Genomic DNA, 16469 nt, shown 5'->3' on the forward strand with positions numbered 1-16469 from the left:
TTTTTATGTCGGAAATTATCGCTGTGGGTGTAGACATCTCTTATGCTCCATTGGCATAATCTAGCGATACCTGAACTAGCAAACGTTAGATCAATGATCGACCCAAACCCGTTGCAGGGAAGGTATTTTTATTTGTTCAAGGTAAAGCACATAAGAATCTAAGAAAAAAAAGTATTTCAAAGTCTTCCATTTTAACCAAAAATTAGTCTAAAATGATTTTCTGAGCACAATAGAAAAATCAAGCATTTGAGGTTTTAATTAAAGTACTAGGCCTGTCAATTACCGAACATAGAACTCAACACTTCGTTGTAAACCGTTCAATAACATTTAATAGGGGTTTTTCGTTAATTGTTTGTGAGTTGTTAGTGATCAGTCATCTACGTTATAGTTTGCCTGTGGGGTCGTTTGGGGTCAATACAACCAAATAACACGACTTAATTTTCCAATTTGTCAGCACAAATCGCCGATACGCGCGCAGATATCTAGAATGCTTAGCAAGTTTTGATGAATTTCCTATGCATCTTCAAATGTTAACCCAAATTTAGTTGCTTAATTACTTAAATTTACATGCAAATTACTATCATTTAGCACACTTAATGGTCGTTAGAGCAACTATTAAAAAAAATATAAAAAATGACATAAAATTTACACGCGACTTTTTTACTTCTATTCAAACAACTTTTGTGCAAATCAGCAATGCTTTCTGACTTAAGTTGGTACAACTAACTAAAGTCGTATAATTAACGGTATAAAATTGCTGCCAACAGCAAAGCGAAAAAAAGGCGCAACACATAAAAAGCAGATGAGACAAATAGCGCAGCAAAGTAAAAATACAAAAAACACAAAAGCAGAAAAAAATTAAAAAGAAGAAGGAAAAAAACATTAAAATTGAAAGAGAAAGAGAAACATGCTTGTGTAAAAGAATTGCAAAATGTGGGAAATATGAATGGGAAATATGTGAAAAGAAAAAAATTAATTCAAATCACGATGATGAAAGGAAAACATGGGAATTTTTTGTGTTAAAAGCGCAATTAGCATATGTTTGCGCATACAGGCAAGAGATGTCTCGTGCTAACTGCTGCTTGTCAATGGTGAGCTATGCAGCACATGCCCACACACACACAATAGCATCTACAAATATCTACAAACATTGACCGCAAAGCAGCTAAACGCGCGCAACCAACAGCGAGAGTGAGCGGCAGGGGTCAGGCGCAAAGGTCTCGGCACCCCGTTAATAAAATGTCAAACAAGCACATGCATGCAAATACGTGCACGCGCATACATATATATGTAAAAATATATGTGCATATGTGTATACACATATTCGCACATGCAAATTCGTAAGTAAGTTGAAGCATGAAACTATGTACGCGCATATATAATATTTACTCGTCTCGCATGCAATTTGAGATATTTTGAGTGGCCGCTCACTGGGGCGTATGAGTAATACGAAGACAATAAGCAAGCGAGCAACCAAGTACGTTTAATGTGGCGTGTGTGTGTGCAACAAAACAAAAACGTCGAATGAGAAATTTCAGAACGTAGCGCATTTGATTACATTGACTGCTGCACATTGTAAGGCTAAAGCTGCAGCTATAACGTGGACTTAATGGGTTGCCTTGGCTGGCTGCTGGCTGCTGGCTGCTGGCTGCTGGTCGCCGCCTGCTGCTTGTTGCTGACTGACTCTATATTCGCATTCATATAGATGATGATGATGATGACTATGCTGATGACGATGCTGATGATTGCTGCAACTGGGTGGCGTACTTGAATTGTTGATGCTACACTACAAAGTGGGTTCCTGTGAGTGGCGCATCATTAGAACGAATAAAAGACATTAATTGAGTTAGCGATGGACGCATTCGGATGTGCATGCAGCAGAATGCATGTGTGTGTGCATAGGGCTACTTGCGCTCAAGTTGTGACTATAGAGAGAGACATACGCGCGCACTCACACATAAGCACGCACACTCACACACACCAATTATGTACGATTGAGGCTTCTTTGGCGGGGAAATGAGATTTTTTTATTATCGAAATAATGCAATTAATATTCAGGGGGAGACAAGTAGTCCGTATTTACCGATGCATACATACATGTTAGTATGTGTGTGTGTACATATATCTTTAGATGCACAGCACGTTTTGTATTAGAAGTGAGTGACATAAGCTTTGCGCTTAAATGCATGGGATACTTGGAATTAAAAAATAAAAAAAATTTAGAGGCAATCAAAAGTGGTGGAAAAAAGAAAAAATAAATAAAAAAAATTATAAAAGAAAAATTAATACGAAAAAGAAACTTAAAAAAAAAATTATAAAAGAAATTATAAAAGAAAAAAAGAATTATAAAAGAAAAAAAACTTAAAAAAAAAATAATAAAAGAAAAAAAATTATAAAAAAAAACTGAAAAAAAAATATTAAAGAAAAAAAATTAAATTAAAAAAAAATTACATACTTATGCTGCAATTTTCCGGGAATCGAAATAAATAATAATCTAATTTTTTCGTTTCGTTTAAATGAGAAGAATCTATTCCATCTTACTCGAAAATAAAACACAAAATCAAAAAAAAAAAATATAAAAAAATATTTACAGCCTTGTGTAAAAGAAAAATTATAAAAGAAAAAAAAAATTATAAAAGAAAGAAAGAAATAAATAATCATCTAATTTTTTTGCCCTAAAGGTTATGCTTCTGATGCGTTTAAATGAGAAGAACCTATTCGATCTACTCGAAATAAAAAAAAATTATAAAAGAAAAAAAATTATAAATGAAAAAAAATTTAAGAAAAAAAATTACATGCTTATGCTGCAATTTTCCGGGAATCGAAATAAATAATAATCTAATTTTTTCGTTTCGTTTAAATGAGAAGAACCTATTCGATCTTACTCGAAAATAAAACACAAAACCAAAAAAAAAAACAATATAAAAAAAGATTTACAGCCTTGTGTAAAAGGAAAAATTATAAAAAAAATATATAAGAAAAAAAACATTAAACAAAAAATTACATGCTTATGCTGCAATTTTCCGGGAATCGAAATTAATAATTATCTAATTTTTTTGCCCTTAAAAGTCTTACTTCTGATGCGTTTAAATGAGAATAATCTATTCGATCTTACTCGAAAATACCACAAAAAAAAAAAAATATATAAAAGAAAAAGAAAAATAAAAAAACAAAATTATAAAAGAAAAAAAAAATTAAAAAAGAAAAAACAAAATTAAAAAGGAAAATTACAATATAAAAGAAGAAATTTTCCGGGAATCGGAATTAATAATCATCCAATTTTTTTGCCATTGAAAGTTTTGCTTCTGATGCGTTTAAATGAGAAGAATCTATTCGATCTTCCTCGAAAATAAAACACAAAATCAAATCAAAATTAATAATCATCTAATTTTTTCCCTTCCTATTCGATCTCACTCCCAAATAAAATACAAATAAAAAAGATTTTATTGCAACAACGTAAAATTTTTTTGGAGAATTTTACTTAAGTGACAGTCCTTGACCCAATTTAAGCCCGCGTCATTACGAAACATAGCACCGATTGTCGAGGATATGCATTGGCTTGCTTTAAAAATCGTGCCGAAATGCAGCACAAACCTGCATATTTGGAATATCTTTATTTGTTTGTGTATGATTACTTTGCCACCGATTTAATTTGCTTTATTCAATTTTATTTCATGCCAATATTATATAATTTTACATCCTTTCATGCATCTTGTTGACCACAAATTTTCGGTTCTCTCCTTAGGTGACCGGTGCAGGTAATGGCCTTGGCCGGGAAATCGCCATTGAGCTGGCTCGGAAGGGTTGCAAATTGGCCATTGTGGATGTGAACTCAAAAGGCTGCTACGAAACGGTTGACCTCATTACCAAAATACCAAGTGCCGTGGCCAAAGCATACAAGGTAGGCATGCAGAGCAGAAGCGTTGCAAGGTCGATGCATGTGTGTTTAACTGACTACGAATACATATACATATACGTATGCAGTGTTCATACATTATACTATGAGCGTCAAAACAATGAGACTATCTCTGAAGAGTTCGTATTTATTTTAGGATCTTATTATAGGAACTCATTTATTAGTTCTATAGCGTAGGAATAGCGGACTAAACGACTTTAATTCAATTACGTCTCAATTTGTTCAATACTCAAAGTATGATCTTTCAAAATATATAACTTTTTGCGATCAGACTTTTAGAAAATTACGTACTCGTGTCCAAACGTCCACACTCTGGTAATTTTTCTGCCAATGCTCTCTCCAAACGAATCAATTGCTGACGTCAAAACTGCCCTATAGGTTTTGACAGCTCTTTGCATATAAATCTTCATAGTAGAGCTGCTAAACTATTGCCGATAGCGGGTGTTATTTTACGACATATCGATGGTTTCGTGACTATCAATACCATCCCGCCAGATTTGTTTAGTTCTTTCATCACTATTGACATACATTTTTTAATGCAAGTGCATTCTTAGCCAAATTCCGTTAGCCCGTTTCATTATTGGAAAGACGTCATCAAATAGCTTCGACCAAGAATCTCGGATCACTAGACAGGGCTCCACATCTTCATAACGAGGCACAGATGCTCCCAGTAACGAAGCACAATAAACAACTCAGCAAACAGTTTCAGCTTGGGTGCTACCGCAGGTTTCATCCTTGCAGACACTTGCTTGAGCCAGAGCCGCCTCTCAGGCACGTCAGAAGACACCTCCTCAATTACGTCGACGAGATCCGGAAAAAACAAACAGCCATCTACTGGACCAGACAGTGTGTAGAAACGACATTCACCGGGAGACCACCACCACCGTCTTAAGCTCCCGATCACCTCGAATGCCGTAACCGGAGTCCAACCACCACCTACAGCAGATGAAGAGCTCTATCTTCTCCGTGACGCCCGCGTAACATTGGCGCAATTATGAAGACGCTGAATTGGAGGCATTGCTCAATGAGGATCCATGTCAAATGTAAGAAGAGTTTGCTCCAGTATTAGGAGTTACCCGTCAATCCATTTCCAGGCGATTCCATGCTTTGGGAATGATTCAGAAACAGGGGACTTGGGTTCCTTATGAGTTAAAACCAAAGAACGTTGTTTTTTCGCCTGTGAACAACTGTTCCAGCGGCAAAAAAGCGAAAAGGAAGGGTTTTCTTCATCGCATCGTGACGGGTGATGAAAAATAGATTCATTACAGCAATCCAAAGAAAAGAAAGTCATGAGGACTGCCCGGTCACGCTTCTACGTCGTCGTCTCGGCCGAATATTTACGCTGCGAAGGTTATGCTATGTATTTGGTGGGACCAAGTTGGTGTTATTTATTATGAACTGTTGAAACCAAGCAAAACCATCAAGGATCGCTATCGACTTCAATTGATGCGATTGCGCCGAGCCCTGCGCGAGAAGCGGCCGCAATACGCGGAGAGTGATTCTACAGCATGACAACGCTCGGACTCACGTTGCCAAACTCGTTAAAACTTACCTGGAAACACTCAAATGGGAAATCCTACCCCACTCGCCATGTTCTTCAGACATTGTGCTGTCCAATTAACACCTGTTCCGATCGATGGCACATGGTCTAGGTGACCAGCAGTTCCATTCATATGAGGACATCAAAGAATGGCTTGATCCGTGGATAGCCTCAAAAGATGAAGAGTTTTACCGCGACGGTGTACGAGATGTACAGAAAGATGGGGAAAAGTAATAGCCAGCGCTGGGCAATACTTTCAATGATTCACTTGAAAGCATTTTTTTAGAATAAAGTTGTATTTTTGTGATGTTCCGGAAGAAGATGATATAAATGTAACAGAACAAATTTAAATTTCTGTATTCTGTGTAAAATAAATATTAAATAAAAATATACTTTTATTTTTGCCTTCCCCCAAAAAAAGCCCTTGCGCGTATCTTGGACCAAAAAAGAAAGTAAGACAGTACCTCATTTTCGGAGAAATCATTTCTAAAATATGAAATATAATAATTATGATCAGATGGAGTAAAAACTATAAAAAAAGTGATGATATCGTAAGACTCAAAGTTGTACACTTCATTTTGACGCTCACAGTATGCACTTGTATGTGTGTGTGTGTGGGTTTACACAAATGCATACAAAGTAATTTTAATTTGACTTGCAGCTGTAAATATAAGCCAATTACATGCAAGGCGGTTCTCCTTACGCACTTGAATATTTGCATATGGTTGGACGTGAAATCATGCTTCAGTAGTTGGAGTTGTTTTTTTTGTTTTTTCTTACTAAAGGGTCTTTCAAAAGACGCGCCTAGATGTTGTTTTGAAATAAAACATATACAAACTCGAAATCTTCTGCAAGTCGCCGAACTTTCTGGTACAATTTTTGGGCATTATTGTTGTTGTTCAGTATCTTAAGCTCCTCGCGCTCACGTATTTCAGCCTTTCGTTTCTTCTTTCGGATAATACGTTTCTCTTACTTTTTCAGCTCCCAGAAGCGATCCCACATGGCTCGCGTTGCGCCCGATCGCAGCATGGCTCTATAGGCAGCATCTTCTCTTTCTGCGCCAGCATGACTTTCCTCGTCGTACCTACTGTTTCCTACCGATTTCTTCTTCGACGGCGGTACGTAGAGTACGAGAAATGTTGCTCCATTGCTTATGCATGTCGGTTTGTTGGAAAGTACTCTCAGAGAGCGGAAGTGAAAGTCGAGAGGCGACTCTTTTGGATGTCTGTTGCGATTGCAGCTTTCCGATGTCGACCTTCTTTGCCTAGTTAGATAGAGTTTTGCTGCCAGAGGCGCGTGCGTATCTTGGCTGCAACAAAGTAGTGATCCGAGTCGATGTTGGGTTCTCGGATCGTACGTACATCTAAAACACTAGAAGCATGTCTTCCATCTATCACAAGATAATCGATCTGGTTTCGTGTTTTCCGATCAGAAGACAGCCACGTAGCTTGGAGTATTTTTTATGCTGGAATCTGGTGATGCAGACTACCATGTTTCGGGCCCCGGCGAAGTTGGTCAACCTCTATCCGTTAACCGGATGTTTCGTTGTGCAGGCTGAATTTTGCGACTGTGTGACCAAAAATTCTTTCCTTGCTCACCCTGGAATTGAAGCCGCCAAGCTTGATTTTTATGTCGTGGCGGAGCAGCGCTCAAAGGAACATTCCAGGCGCTTATAGAAGGGATCTTTGGTTGCATCGTTCTTCTTTTCCATCGGGACATGGGCGCACATGAGGAAGTTGTTAAAAAATCACGCTTTGATGCGGATTATTGTGAGACGCTTGTCTACTGGGGAGAACGACAGTATTTGGCGATGAAGTCTTTATCCCACTACAAATCCAATACCGAATTGGTGCTTCTTTGCATGTCAGCTTTAGTAAACGTTGCAAGATCGAATGCTCTTCTTGCCTTGCCGCGTCCATCGTATCTCTTGAATGGCAGTAATGTTAGCTTTTGCTCTCACGAGGACATCAACCAGCCGGACAGAGGCACCTTCCCCATAAAAGGACCGAACATTCCAGATGCATACCCTCAAATCATAGTCCTTAGTTCGTTGCTGGAGTTGTCATCAGAATAAGCAGTTCTCATCTGAGGTTTTGTTTGTGTTTTCATTTGGGAGGAATTTTTACGTGGCGGATCTCAAACCGAGCGCACAATCAAATATTCTGAGATGCTTTGCCTTTTCACATTGGCTCGCTCTCTAACGGCTGTTCGGAAGCTACCCAGAGGATACATGGGCTAATCCCGGAAGTTGAACCGCATGCAGAAGAATCATAAACGGACCGAACATTCCAGGTGCATGCCCTCAAATCATAGTCCCTACTTCATTGTAGGGGTCGTCATCAGAATAAGTAGTTTTCATGGCTTTGTTCGTGTTTTCATTGGGGAAGGATTTTTAAGTGGCGAGTGTCAAATCGAGCGCACAATCAGATATTCTGGGATGCTTTGCCTTTTCTCATTGGCTCGCTCTCTAACGGGTGTTCGGAAGCTACTTCGGCGAAACCCGATTGTTGTGAGCTGCTTGGATCGTATGCAGAAGAATCGTCCTGGCCCCTTCCAAGTGAATTAAAATCAGGAATTTTCTCCACTTGCGTGGACTTCTACACACGAAACACTTTGCGTTACAGCAGCAATATTTCCAACAGGAGGCCCAGTTTTTGATGTGCCAGTCCTTTTTCTATCTCGAACAGAACCAACATCTTGCAATTTTTTCACCAAACTTTGAATTGTCGACTCATTCGGATGATTATTTCCACCAAAACACTCACGCAGTTTGCGATATGTTTTTTTAAGGTAGTAGTCTGGTCAAATACTATTTTTTTATAGATATGTTTTAGGATTTTTTTTAAGAAAATAAAATTCGATCGTTTTGATTTTATAGTATGTTATTATTGACATCAAATAGTGTACAGCAATAACATTTGTTTTTACATATTTTTTGTAGTAGTGTGGCACCAAAGTAAACGTTTTAAAAAAAAGATAGGTTGCTTGTCAAAAGGATTTTGGCTCTTCAGGACATCTGAAACGAAAAAGTTAAACTGATTGTTATTCTGTAGGTTTGGCATTCTGGCAGGTGCTACTTTCGTTTCTTTTCAGACCTTATTTTCCACCCGAAAAACATACCTTTTTTTCAAAAGTCCGCCATTTTCTTATTTTTCAAAAAAAAATTTCCCATTTTTCTACCTTAAAGATCGACCATTTTTGTAATAAGTTTTAATAATTTTAATACGTTTTTCTATAGTGTACAATTACACATCTGCCCACTTAAGAAATGTGAAAGATGCCATAAAAAAGTCAGGAATTTTCACTACTGACACTACTGACTAGGAATTATTCACTACTGACATCCAGTCGTCACTTTTGCAAGACCTTTTTTATGTTTATTAAAATTAATGTATGCACCTGCTTTATATTCTCGTTAAAGCTGAATTCATGGCAGGAGTTGTTAAAAAAAATGTATTTATTTATTTATTTATACACAGACCGATGTTTCGTCACCACGCGAATTACAGTTGATGGCTGTGAAAGTCGAAAAAGAGTTGGGCCCTGTTGAGATTTTGGTCAACAATGCATCGTTAATGCCTATGACTTCCACACCGCATTTGAGCAATGATGAAATTGAAACCATACTAACGGTTAATTTGGGTTCGTATATTATGGTAAGTGGCGCCGAGTTTCGGCTCATTAATTTGTATGTTGCTTTTTAAGTACTGAAAAAATGTTTCCAACTTACAGACCGTAAAAGAATTTCTACCCAAAATGGTAGCACGAAAATCGGGACATGTTGTGGCAGTGGCAGCTTTGGCAGGTGAGTGTTGAAATAGTGCGAAATTTATGGAAATTAACTTAGTAATTCTTAAGTCAAAGTAGTTACTAGTTTTGTGTTGAGAAATATATTTAATCTTTCGAGCAGATTTTAGGGGGCTTGCGTGTATCACTACGAGGAATGTCACTCCGTTAGTGATTTTCTTAAAAAAAAAAAATCTATCTATGTACTTCACTTTAGACTTGTAATGTATCAAAATCATTCACCTCGGCTACTTAGCTTTATAGTTTGTGGATCAAACTGCAAAGTTATATTAGCAAGTAGTCCAGCCAGTACTTAGATGCACATAATTTTCTTTTGCTTGGTTTGACTCGTACGAAAAAAACCTTTTTCAAAGTTTGAAGCTTGCATGTGGTGATCCACAAATCAACTCCATTTTTATCATCCTTCTAAGAACAGAAGTGCGACTTCGTCATATGGTCATGATTTAAAGGCCCCTCGAAATTTTACAGCAACTACGTTGCAACAGAAGTGCGACTTCGTCCTATGGTCATAATTTAAAGGCCCCTCGAAATTTTACAGCAACTGTCTTGGAGCGAGCGGCTACAAAAGGCGTCGGTTCCCCAGGTTAGCGGCCGCCTCTTGTTATAGATTATTTGGTTACCTAATAGGTGGAGCTTACCAGATCTTCCTTAGGCTTGTAACTTATCGAAGTACTTCGTCTTTCTCGAGCTAGTTCAAATTTTAGAAAAAAAAGAAACATGAATGTGAACCCGAATAGAGACCAGTCTCCAAGTCATCATCATCATTCCTTCGTCTCCATTGCGGAGCATAGGATCAAATTTCTCGGATATATTTTTCACTTGGTGCCAGGTCAATGTTTTGTCAAAGGCTTTGTATTCCTCTTCTATGCAGCGTAGCCAAGAGCCCCTAGTTCTGCCTCTTCTGCGCTGTCCTTAGGGGTTCCAGTCCAGCGCTTGTCTGCTAATTTCAGTGCCATTTTCTCTTATTACGTTCTCTTATTTCAGTTGCAATTGGTTTTTGATGACATCGTCGATGCAATTCGGCGTTAGGTATCCAATCGTCTGGCCACCACTGAAGCTTCTGTACAATTTCCGCAGACAGACCCCATGTTTCACAGGCGAAGAGCAGAACTGATTTAACATTGGAGTTGAAGGTCCGTATTTTTCTTGTAATGTGCATTTGCTTGGACTGCCATACCGGACGAAGACTTGCGAATGCACCTATTGCTTTTTGCAATCGTGTAGATACATCCATTTTGTTCTCAGCGAAATCTAGATCTTCGAGATGTTCCATTGAAATCGGTTGCCATAGCATTCCTCTTTTTCCAGCATTGATGTAGTAAGTATCTCATCGTTGACAACAAGGAAAAGAAACGGTGACAGAATGCAGCCCTGTCTTACGCTAGCGTTGATTTGGGTGGCATCCGATAAGATTCCATTATGAGAGATTCGGCACTCGAAGGATTCGTATTGCGCCTTTATTAAGGCGAAAATATTGTCAGGAACTCCTTTTCGTTGTAAGGCACACCATTTGTATTCGTGATTAAGTCGATAAAAAGCTTTTTCATAATCAACGAAGACCAGGTATAACGATTCGTGCATCTCGTTTATTTGCTCGATGATGATGATGCGCAAATTTTAGTCTCCATTTCGCTCGTCCATCGGCGCCTAAGAAGTTTTACTTCAAAAAATTTGTAACCCTTTTCAGGGGTTAAATGTAGTCAAATGCCCGAAAAAATGGTGATTTTCAATAACTTTTTTTGCTAGTCAGTTGCCTTATTTTACAAAAATAAAAACATGCCATTACTACAACATGTTTCGACTTGACTTTAGCAAAATTTCAAAAAAAATTATAATAATTTTAAAAATTATCGCTGTTTGTGTGGAGCCTGTTTCTCCAGAAGTCCCTTGCGGTGATCATCACAGGTCCTTGGAGATTCATCTAAAATCAATCGGACAAGAAAAATTAGTTTTGATAATAGAGAATCTTGTGCCTCATCGAATCTTTTTTTTTTAAATTAACAATATGGCGGCCTCAAGAAATATTTTTCAGATTTTCGAGAAAAAAACCGATAATGAATGGTTTAAAAAAGACTGAAATTTAAAAAAAACAACAAAAATAAAATCCTTGTTTGTTTTTCTGTTTTTCAAAAACAGTATAAATTTTATTGAAATCTACCAAGCAGTTTTCAAGTTACAGAGATCACCAGTTCAAAAAACATAGCTTTGAGAAAAACGCATTTAAAGTTTTGCTATCGAGCTCTGGAGTGCCCGAGCGACCGTTGTTAATTGTGGAATAACTCGAAAAGAATTTGTCGGATTCACTTCAATTTTTCACACAATATTTTTGTGATATTATTCTTTAAGAAAATGCAAAAAAAAATCCAATTTTTTTAAAATTCTGACTACTTCTAACCCCTTAATTTCCTTGCACCCAGACGGCCTTAAGAAGCCTATAGAAGTACAGGGTGGGCCATATAGCGTTTGCTTTTTGAGCCACCTATTTTTTTGAGAATGGTAACACAAATAGCATGTCGAATGTGTTCATAATTTACCTAAAGGTTTGACATTTACGAAATGGGACGCTATACGCTTGAACAAAATGGGGAAATATTGAAAACCTATATCCAGAGTGGCGAGTCTTCTTCTTCTTTTCTGATTTTCACATCGGTGGCTACGTCAGTAAGCAAAATTGTCGGATTTGGGGCTTAGAAAATCCACACGTTACTGTAGAGAAGCAAATGCATCCACAACGAGTCACTGTTTGGTGCGGTTTTTGGTCTGGCGGCATTTGTTTCGAAAATGAGCGAGGAGCCGCGGTTACAGTAAATGGCGAGCGTTGCCGTGACATGCTCAACGAGTTGTTTCCAAAAATTGAAGAGGATGGCATGGACGACATTTAGTTTCAACATGGAAGATATTTTGGTTTTGTCACACTGCCAAAGTTACACTCGAACTTTTGGCTACCGTTTTAGAAAACCGAATAATCAGCCGAAATTCCGATACCAATTGGCCGCCTCGGAGCTGTGATTTAAGCCCGTTGGAATATTTTTTGTGGGGAGCCGTTAAGGACAAATGCTATGCGAACAATCCAGAGACGATTGATGCTTTAAAACACGAAATCGAAGTTGCCATTCATGAAATTGGAGCCCAAACAATCGAAAATGTGCTTAAAAATTGGGTTGATCGAAAGGCCTACTGTAAAGCCAGTCATGGCAGTCATTTGAACGATATTATTTTTCATTCATAAATGGCAAAGTTCAGTCTTCAAAATAAAAAAAAAAGTTTGAAAAAATATTGATTAGTTTTTTTTTATAGCCGATTCAAAAAGCAAATTTTACATGGCCCACCCTATATACGCAGTGAAAAGCTAAACAGATTATTTCACAGCATCCGTCTCGTTAGATAGGAGCCACACTTCGTATGTGAAGAGTCAATTGCAGAAGGAGCTTAAGTAATACAAAAAATCCTGTTAAAGCGTCTTCCAATCAACTCCACTCAATTAGTTATTGCGACCAACTTTTCGTTTGCTAAGAAATATTACAGTTACGTAAATATTTCAACGTAAGTCATTATTCTCCAAACATGTGAATATGCAGTGATAGCCTCATATACTATTTTCTAAGACTTTTTTCCGGTATTGCTTTTCACTTTGCCCAGCATATCTTACGCAATCTGCTTACCTTCAATATAATTATGCCACATATCTATACGCATTGCTCATCGAATTCTTTTAATCAAATCGAAATTTAATTATTGCAGGTTTGGTACCGTTGCCTGGTGCTGGCATTTACACTGCAACCAAATATGGAATTATGGGCTTCATGGAGGCGTTGCGCGGCGAGCTACGTCTCTCCGATTGTGATTACATACGCACCACCGTGGCAAATGCCTACCTAATGAAGACAAGTGGCGATTTGCCGCTGCTCAGCGATGCGGGGTGAGTACAACTATGTAGAATTACATACAAGATTACGGACATACCAACCCGAGGGGGATTTGCAACACATGGCTGTGGCTATTGGATCTTGCATAATACTAATACAAATACATGCATGTATGTATGTTTATGTGTGTGTGTAGCATGAGGAATAGCAATTAATGCTGTGCGGCAAAAATGGCAGGCAAAATATGTGAGTATGCGGATGTGCGTGTAAGCCGCGAACCAGCGGTCTTGTAATAGAATTTAATAAGCAAAAGAGCTGGCACACAGAGTTATGCAAATGCTCAAGAATATATTTCGTGGCTTTCCTGATACTTATGCGCATATGGACACGTTTTTTATTTTTTTTTAATTTTTTTTTTTTTTTTTTTTTTTTATAGAGGTGGCAAAAGTATTGAAAGTCGAAAGTGTGAGACTTGTCTTTCGACTCGACCCACCAAAAAACTCCCCCTAGTTTAGAACCGTTGCTCACTCTGGAACCGCTTTCGCATTACTTCAGAGTAGCGTTCCATCTCCCCAGTGCAAAAGTCTATGCCTATGTGCCTGCGTCCAGGTCTCGCTTTTTCATACGGAGGATTCTTTTCGCGAAACTACTGATGATTACCCACGCTTCCTCGCTACTTGGCATCTTGTCGATTACATTTTCAGTGGTTAAGTGGGATTCTTCAGAGTTCGGCGTTCTTGTTCCCAACGCATGCATTGGCAGAATGTGTGTTCAGCGTCATCTTCGGCGGCATCCCTATACATTAGGCCGGGGCAAAATAAGAAACTTTGCCGAAGGAACCATACCTCTAAAACGAATTCTGATGTTCCCCAATTTGGGTCGAACTTTTTAGTTTCTTTTCTCATGTGAAGGCCAAAAATGGTGATATTTTGAAATTATTGTATGGGGAACCCCCCAGGGGAGTTCCATGGGGTGTGCCACTGGCATGGGTGGATCGGCCGTCCAAAGTTAGTGGGGGTCGGTCATACATTTGGACTCGATTGGAGCACTCTAAATGGGTCAAAGTGGGATTTTTCGTTCGACCCAAATTGGGGGACATCAGAATTCGTTTTAGAGGTATGGTTTCTTCGGCAAAGTTTCTTATTTTGATCCCTAGAATATGATTTTCACAGAGCAATGATCGATTTTTAAATCGACCTGCCCTACTATGCATGCATGTGGGGTTTCCGCTTTTTCTTATTTTCAATAGGTATTCCTGGAAATAGCCGTGCCCCGAAAACATTTGGGTTGTATAAAAGTTGACTTCATCGAAGTTGCTGTTGTACCATGTGGCGACGTCTGTTATTGGCGTAGCCGTCCATCTGCCGCGTGTTTCGTTAAACCAGCGGTCTTGCCATAGCCTTAGCGTTTCATCCATTAATTCGCGTGCTGCAGGTTTGCTAACCCTTTCTTCCGTTTCCTCTTGCTTTAATTCCCATAGCTCTATCCTCTCAAAAGCTAATAAGTCTACCGGTATTGAACCGCTTATTACTTGAACAGCTGGCCCAGATAGTGTGCGGTAGGCGAACACAACTCTCAAGGCTGCCGCTAGTTGTGTCGCTGCTAAGAGCTTGCATTGGTGATTTACCTTTAGCGCATTTGCCCAAAGTTCAGCCCCGTATAAGAGTACGGAGAGCTTGGTAGCTACCATTATTTACCGTTTCCTTTGGGCTGGACTCATTATGTTTGCTCTAAATCAGTTTGGTAATTACTATTTTTGCCATATTACTGGCAGCGGACTACTGTTGTTCTGAGTCAAGCACAATATCTTCTAGGTTATTAACCATTATTGGCTTCCCAACACTAATACCTACCTGGATATACTTGCACGGGAAAGGCGTCATCTCTATGACAGGTGGACATTAAAGGACAAAAAAGCTACAGAACGGCTTCAATCCATAGAAGAATAGCAACTTAGATGGGATCTATCAGTCAACGGGCGTTTAACGCATAGGCTTATACCTGACATTGCACTGTGGGTGTGCAGGAAACACGGCGACGTAGATTTTTATCTAACGCAGTTTATCAGCGGATCAGGATGCTTTCGGTCTTATCTCCACCGTTTTAAGCTGACAGACAACGCGCACTGCTCCAAGGTTATATATCATCTTAACCGTTTTCGAGACGAGCGACAAACACTGGTGGCCATTCGTTGCAGGTGCAATCAATCAATCAATAACTGGAATGCTCTTAAGACATATTCAGCGAAAATAATGCAGTATTTCCGATATGCGAAGTGGGCGGCTGAAGAGCAGGAACTCGTGAGTGAGAAGGCACTAACTGTAGAACCCAGATATCAAGCCGGGGACAAGTCGGTACTAACAAATTTGATATCGCATACTTCCGATGTTCCTTTTGCTTCAAAAAGCGGAGCAATGGAGACTTTAGATGACATAAAACCTCCATATGTTAAGAAGAGAGGACGCAGAAACCAATTGTGGTCAATAGACACAAACGCGGCACAGATGGAGACATAAGAAGCCGTGCCTACAGCAGGAAGTTGGCTACAAATATGGTGGATCCTGACGAATTGGTCCACTTCATGGTACTTCCCCAGGGACCCATCCAACAAACAAAAAACCCTAATACTCAATTCTTCCCTTTCGAACTCAAAACAAAGAACATGCACAAAGAAAACATACACTGCATCTTCAACTAAGTTGCCACAAAAAGTGCAATACGGATTGTTCTCTTACTTAAATCTATGCAGATAAGATTTAAAGCATCCATGTCCACTAAGTACTTGGGTGAAGTAGAAATCTGTCTGTCCATGTTTTCGTTTTATTTGAATATATTCGGAACCGATTGGTACGACCATAGCCTGCTCATAGAGTTCTTCCATTCCTCCTGCCACGTATGGATGATTCGCTCCTGTTCATACTTTCGGTTGGTCAGCTGTTCTGCATCTGCTCCGTGTTTTTTTTATTTCAGCGAATTCGAGAGCAGCCAGCTTAGCCGGTAGCATACCGCGAGGACTAATACAGCTTCCGTCGATACTGGGCGGGATGGTTCAGATTTGGCAGCTATTCGAGTAAGAGGTGTTTCGTGATTTTCGCTAAGATGGAAAAAGAACAGTATCGTTCGGTAATTTGTGTTTGCTTTTCGATGGGGAAAAATGCGAGGAGATAAAAGCAAAGTTGGACGCTGTCTATGCGGACGCCTCGCCATCAATGACCACAGTTAAACGAAAATGCGCGAAGTAACAGAGGCCATAGATGTACCGACCGGAACGGTAACTAATATTTTCCATGATAAGGTGGCAATGAAAAAATTGTCGGCCCGTTGGGTGTCGCAATTGCTC

General features: G+C 39.0%; 1 protein-coding gene across 1 annotated transcript in view; it reads left to right on the forward strand.

The window, feature by feature from the left end:
* Window positions 1-16469, forward strand: part of LOC128855848 (short-chain dehydrogenase/reductase family 16C member 6) — a 40500-nt gene that overhangs the window by 22058 nt on the left and 1973 nt on the right. The window contains exons 2-5 of the mRNA XM_054091055.1: window positions 3746-3901; window positions 8936-9112; window positions 9189-9261; window positions 13005-13182. Coding sequence (XP_053947030.1) covers window positions 3746-3901; window positions 8936-9112; window positions 9189-9261; window positions 13005-13182 — 584 coding nt within the window. The remainder of the gene's footprint in view (window positions 1-3745; window positions 3902-8935; window positions 9113-9188; window positions 9262-13004; window positions 13183-16469) is intronic.

This window comes from Anastrepha ludens, chromosome 2 (assembly GCF_028408465.1).
Source record: "Anastrepha ludens isolate Willacy chromosome 2, idAnaLude1.1, whole genome shotgun sequence".
Classification (NCBI taxonomy): Eukaryota; Metazoa; Arthropoda; class Insecta; order Diptera; family Tephritidae; genus Anastrepha; species Anastrepha ludens.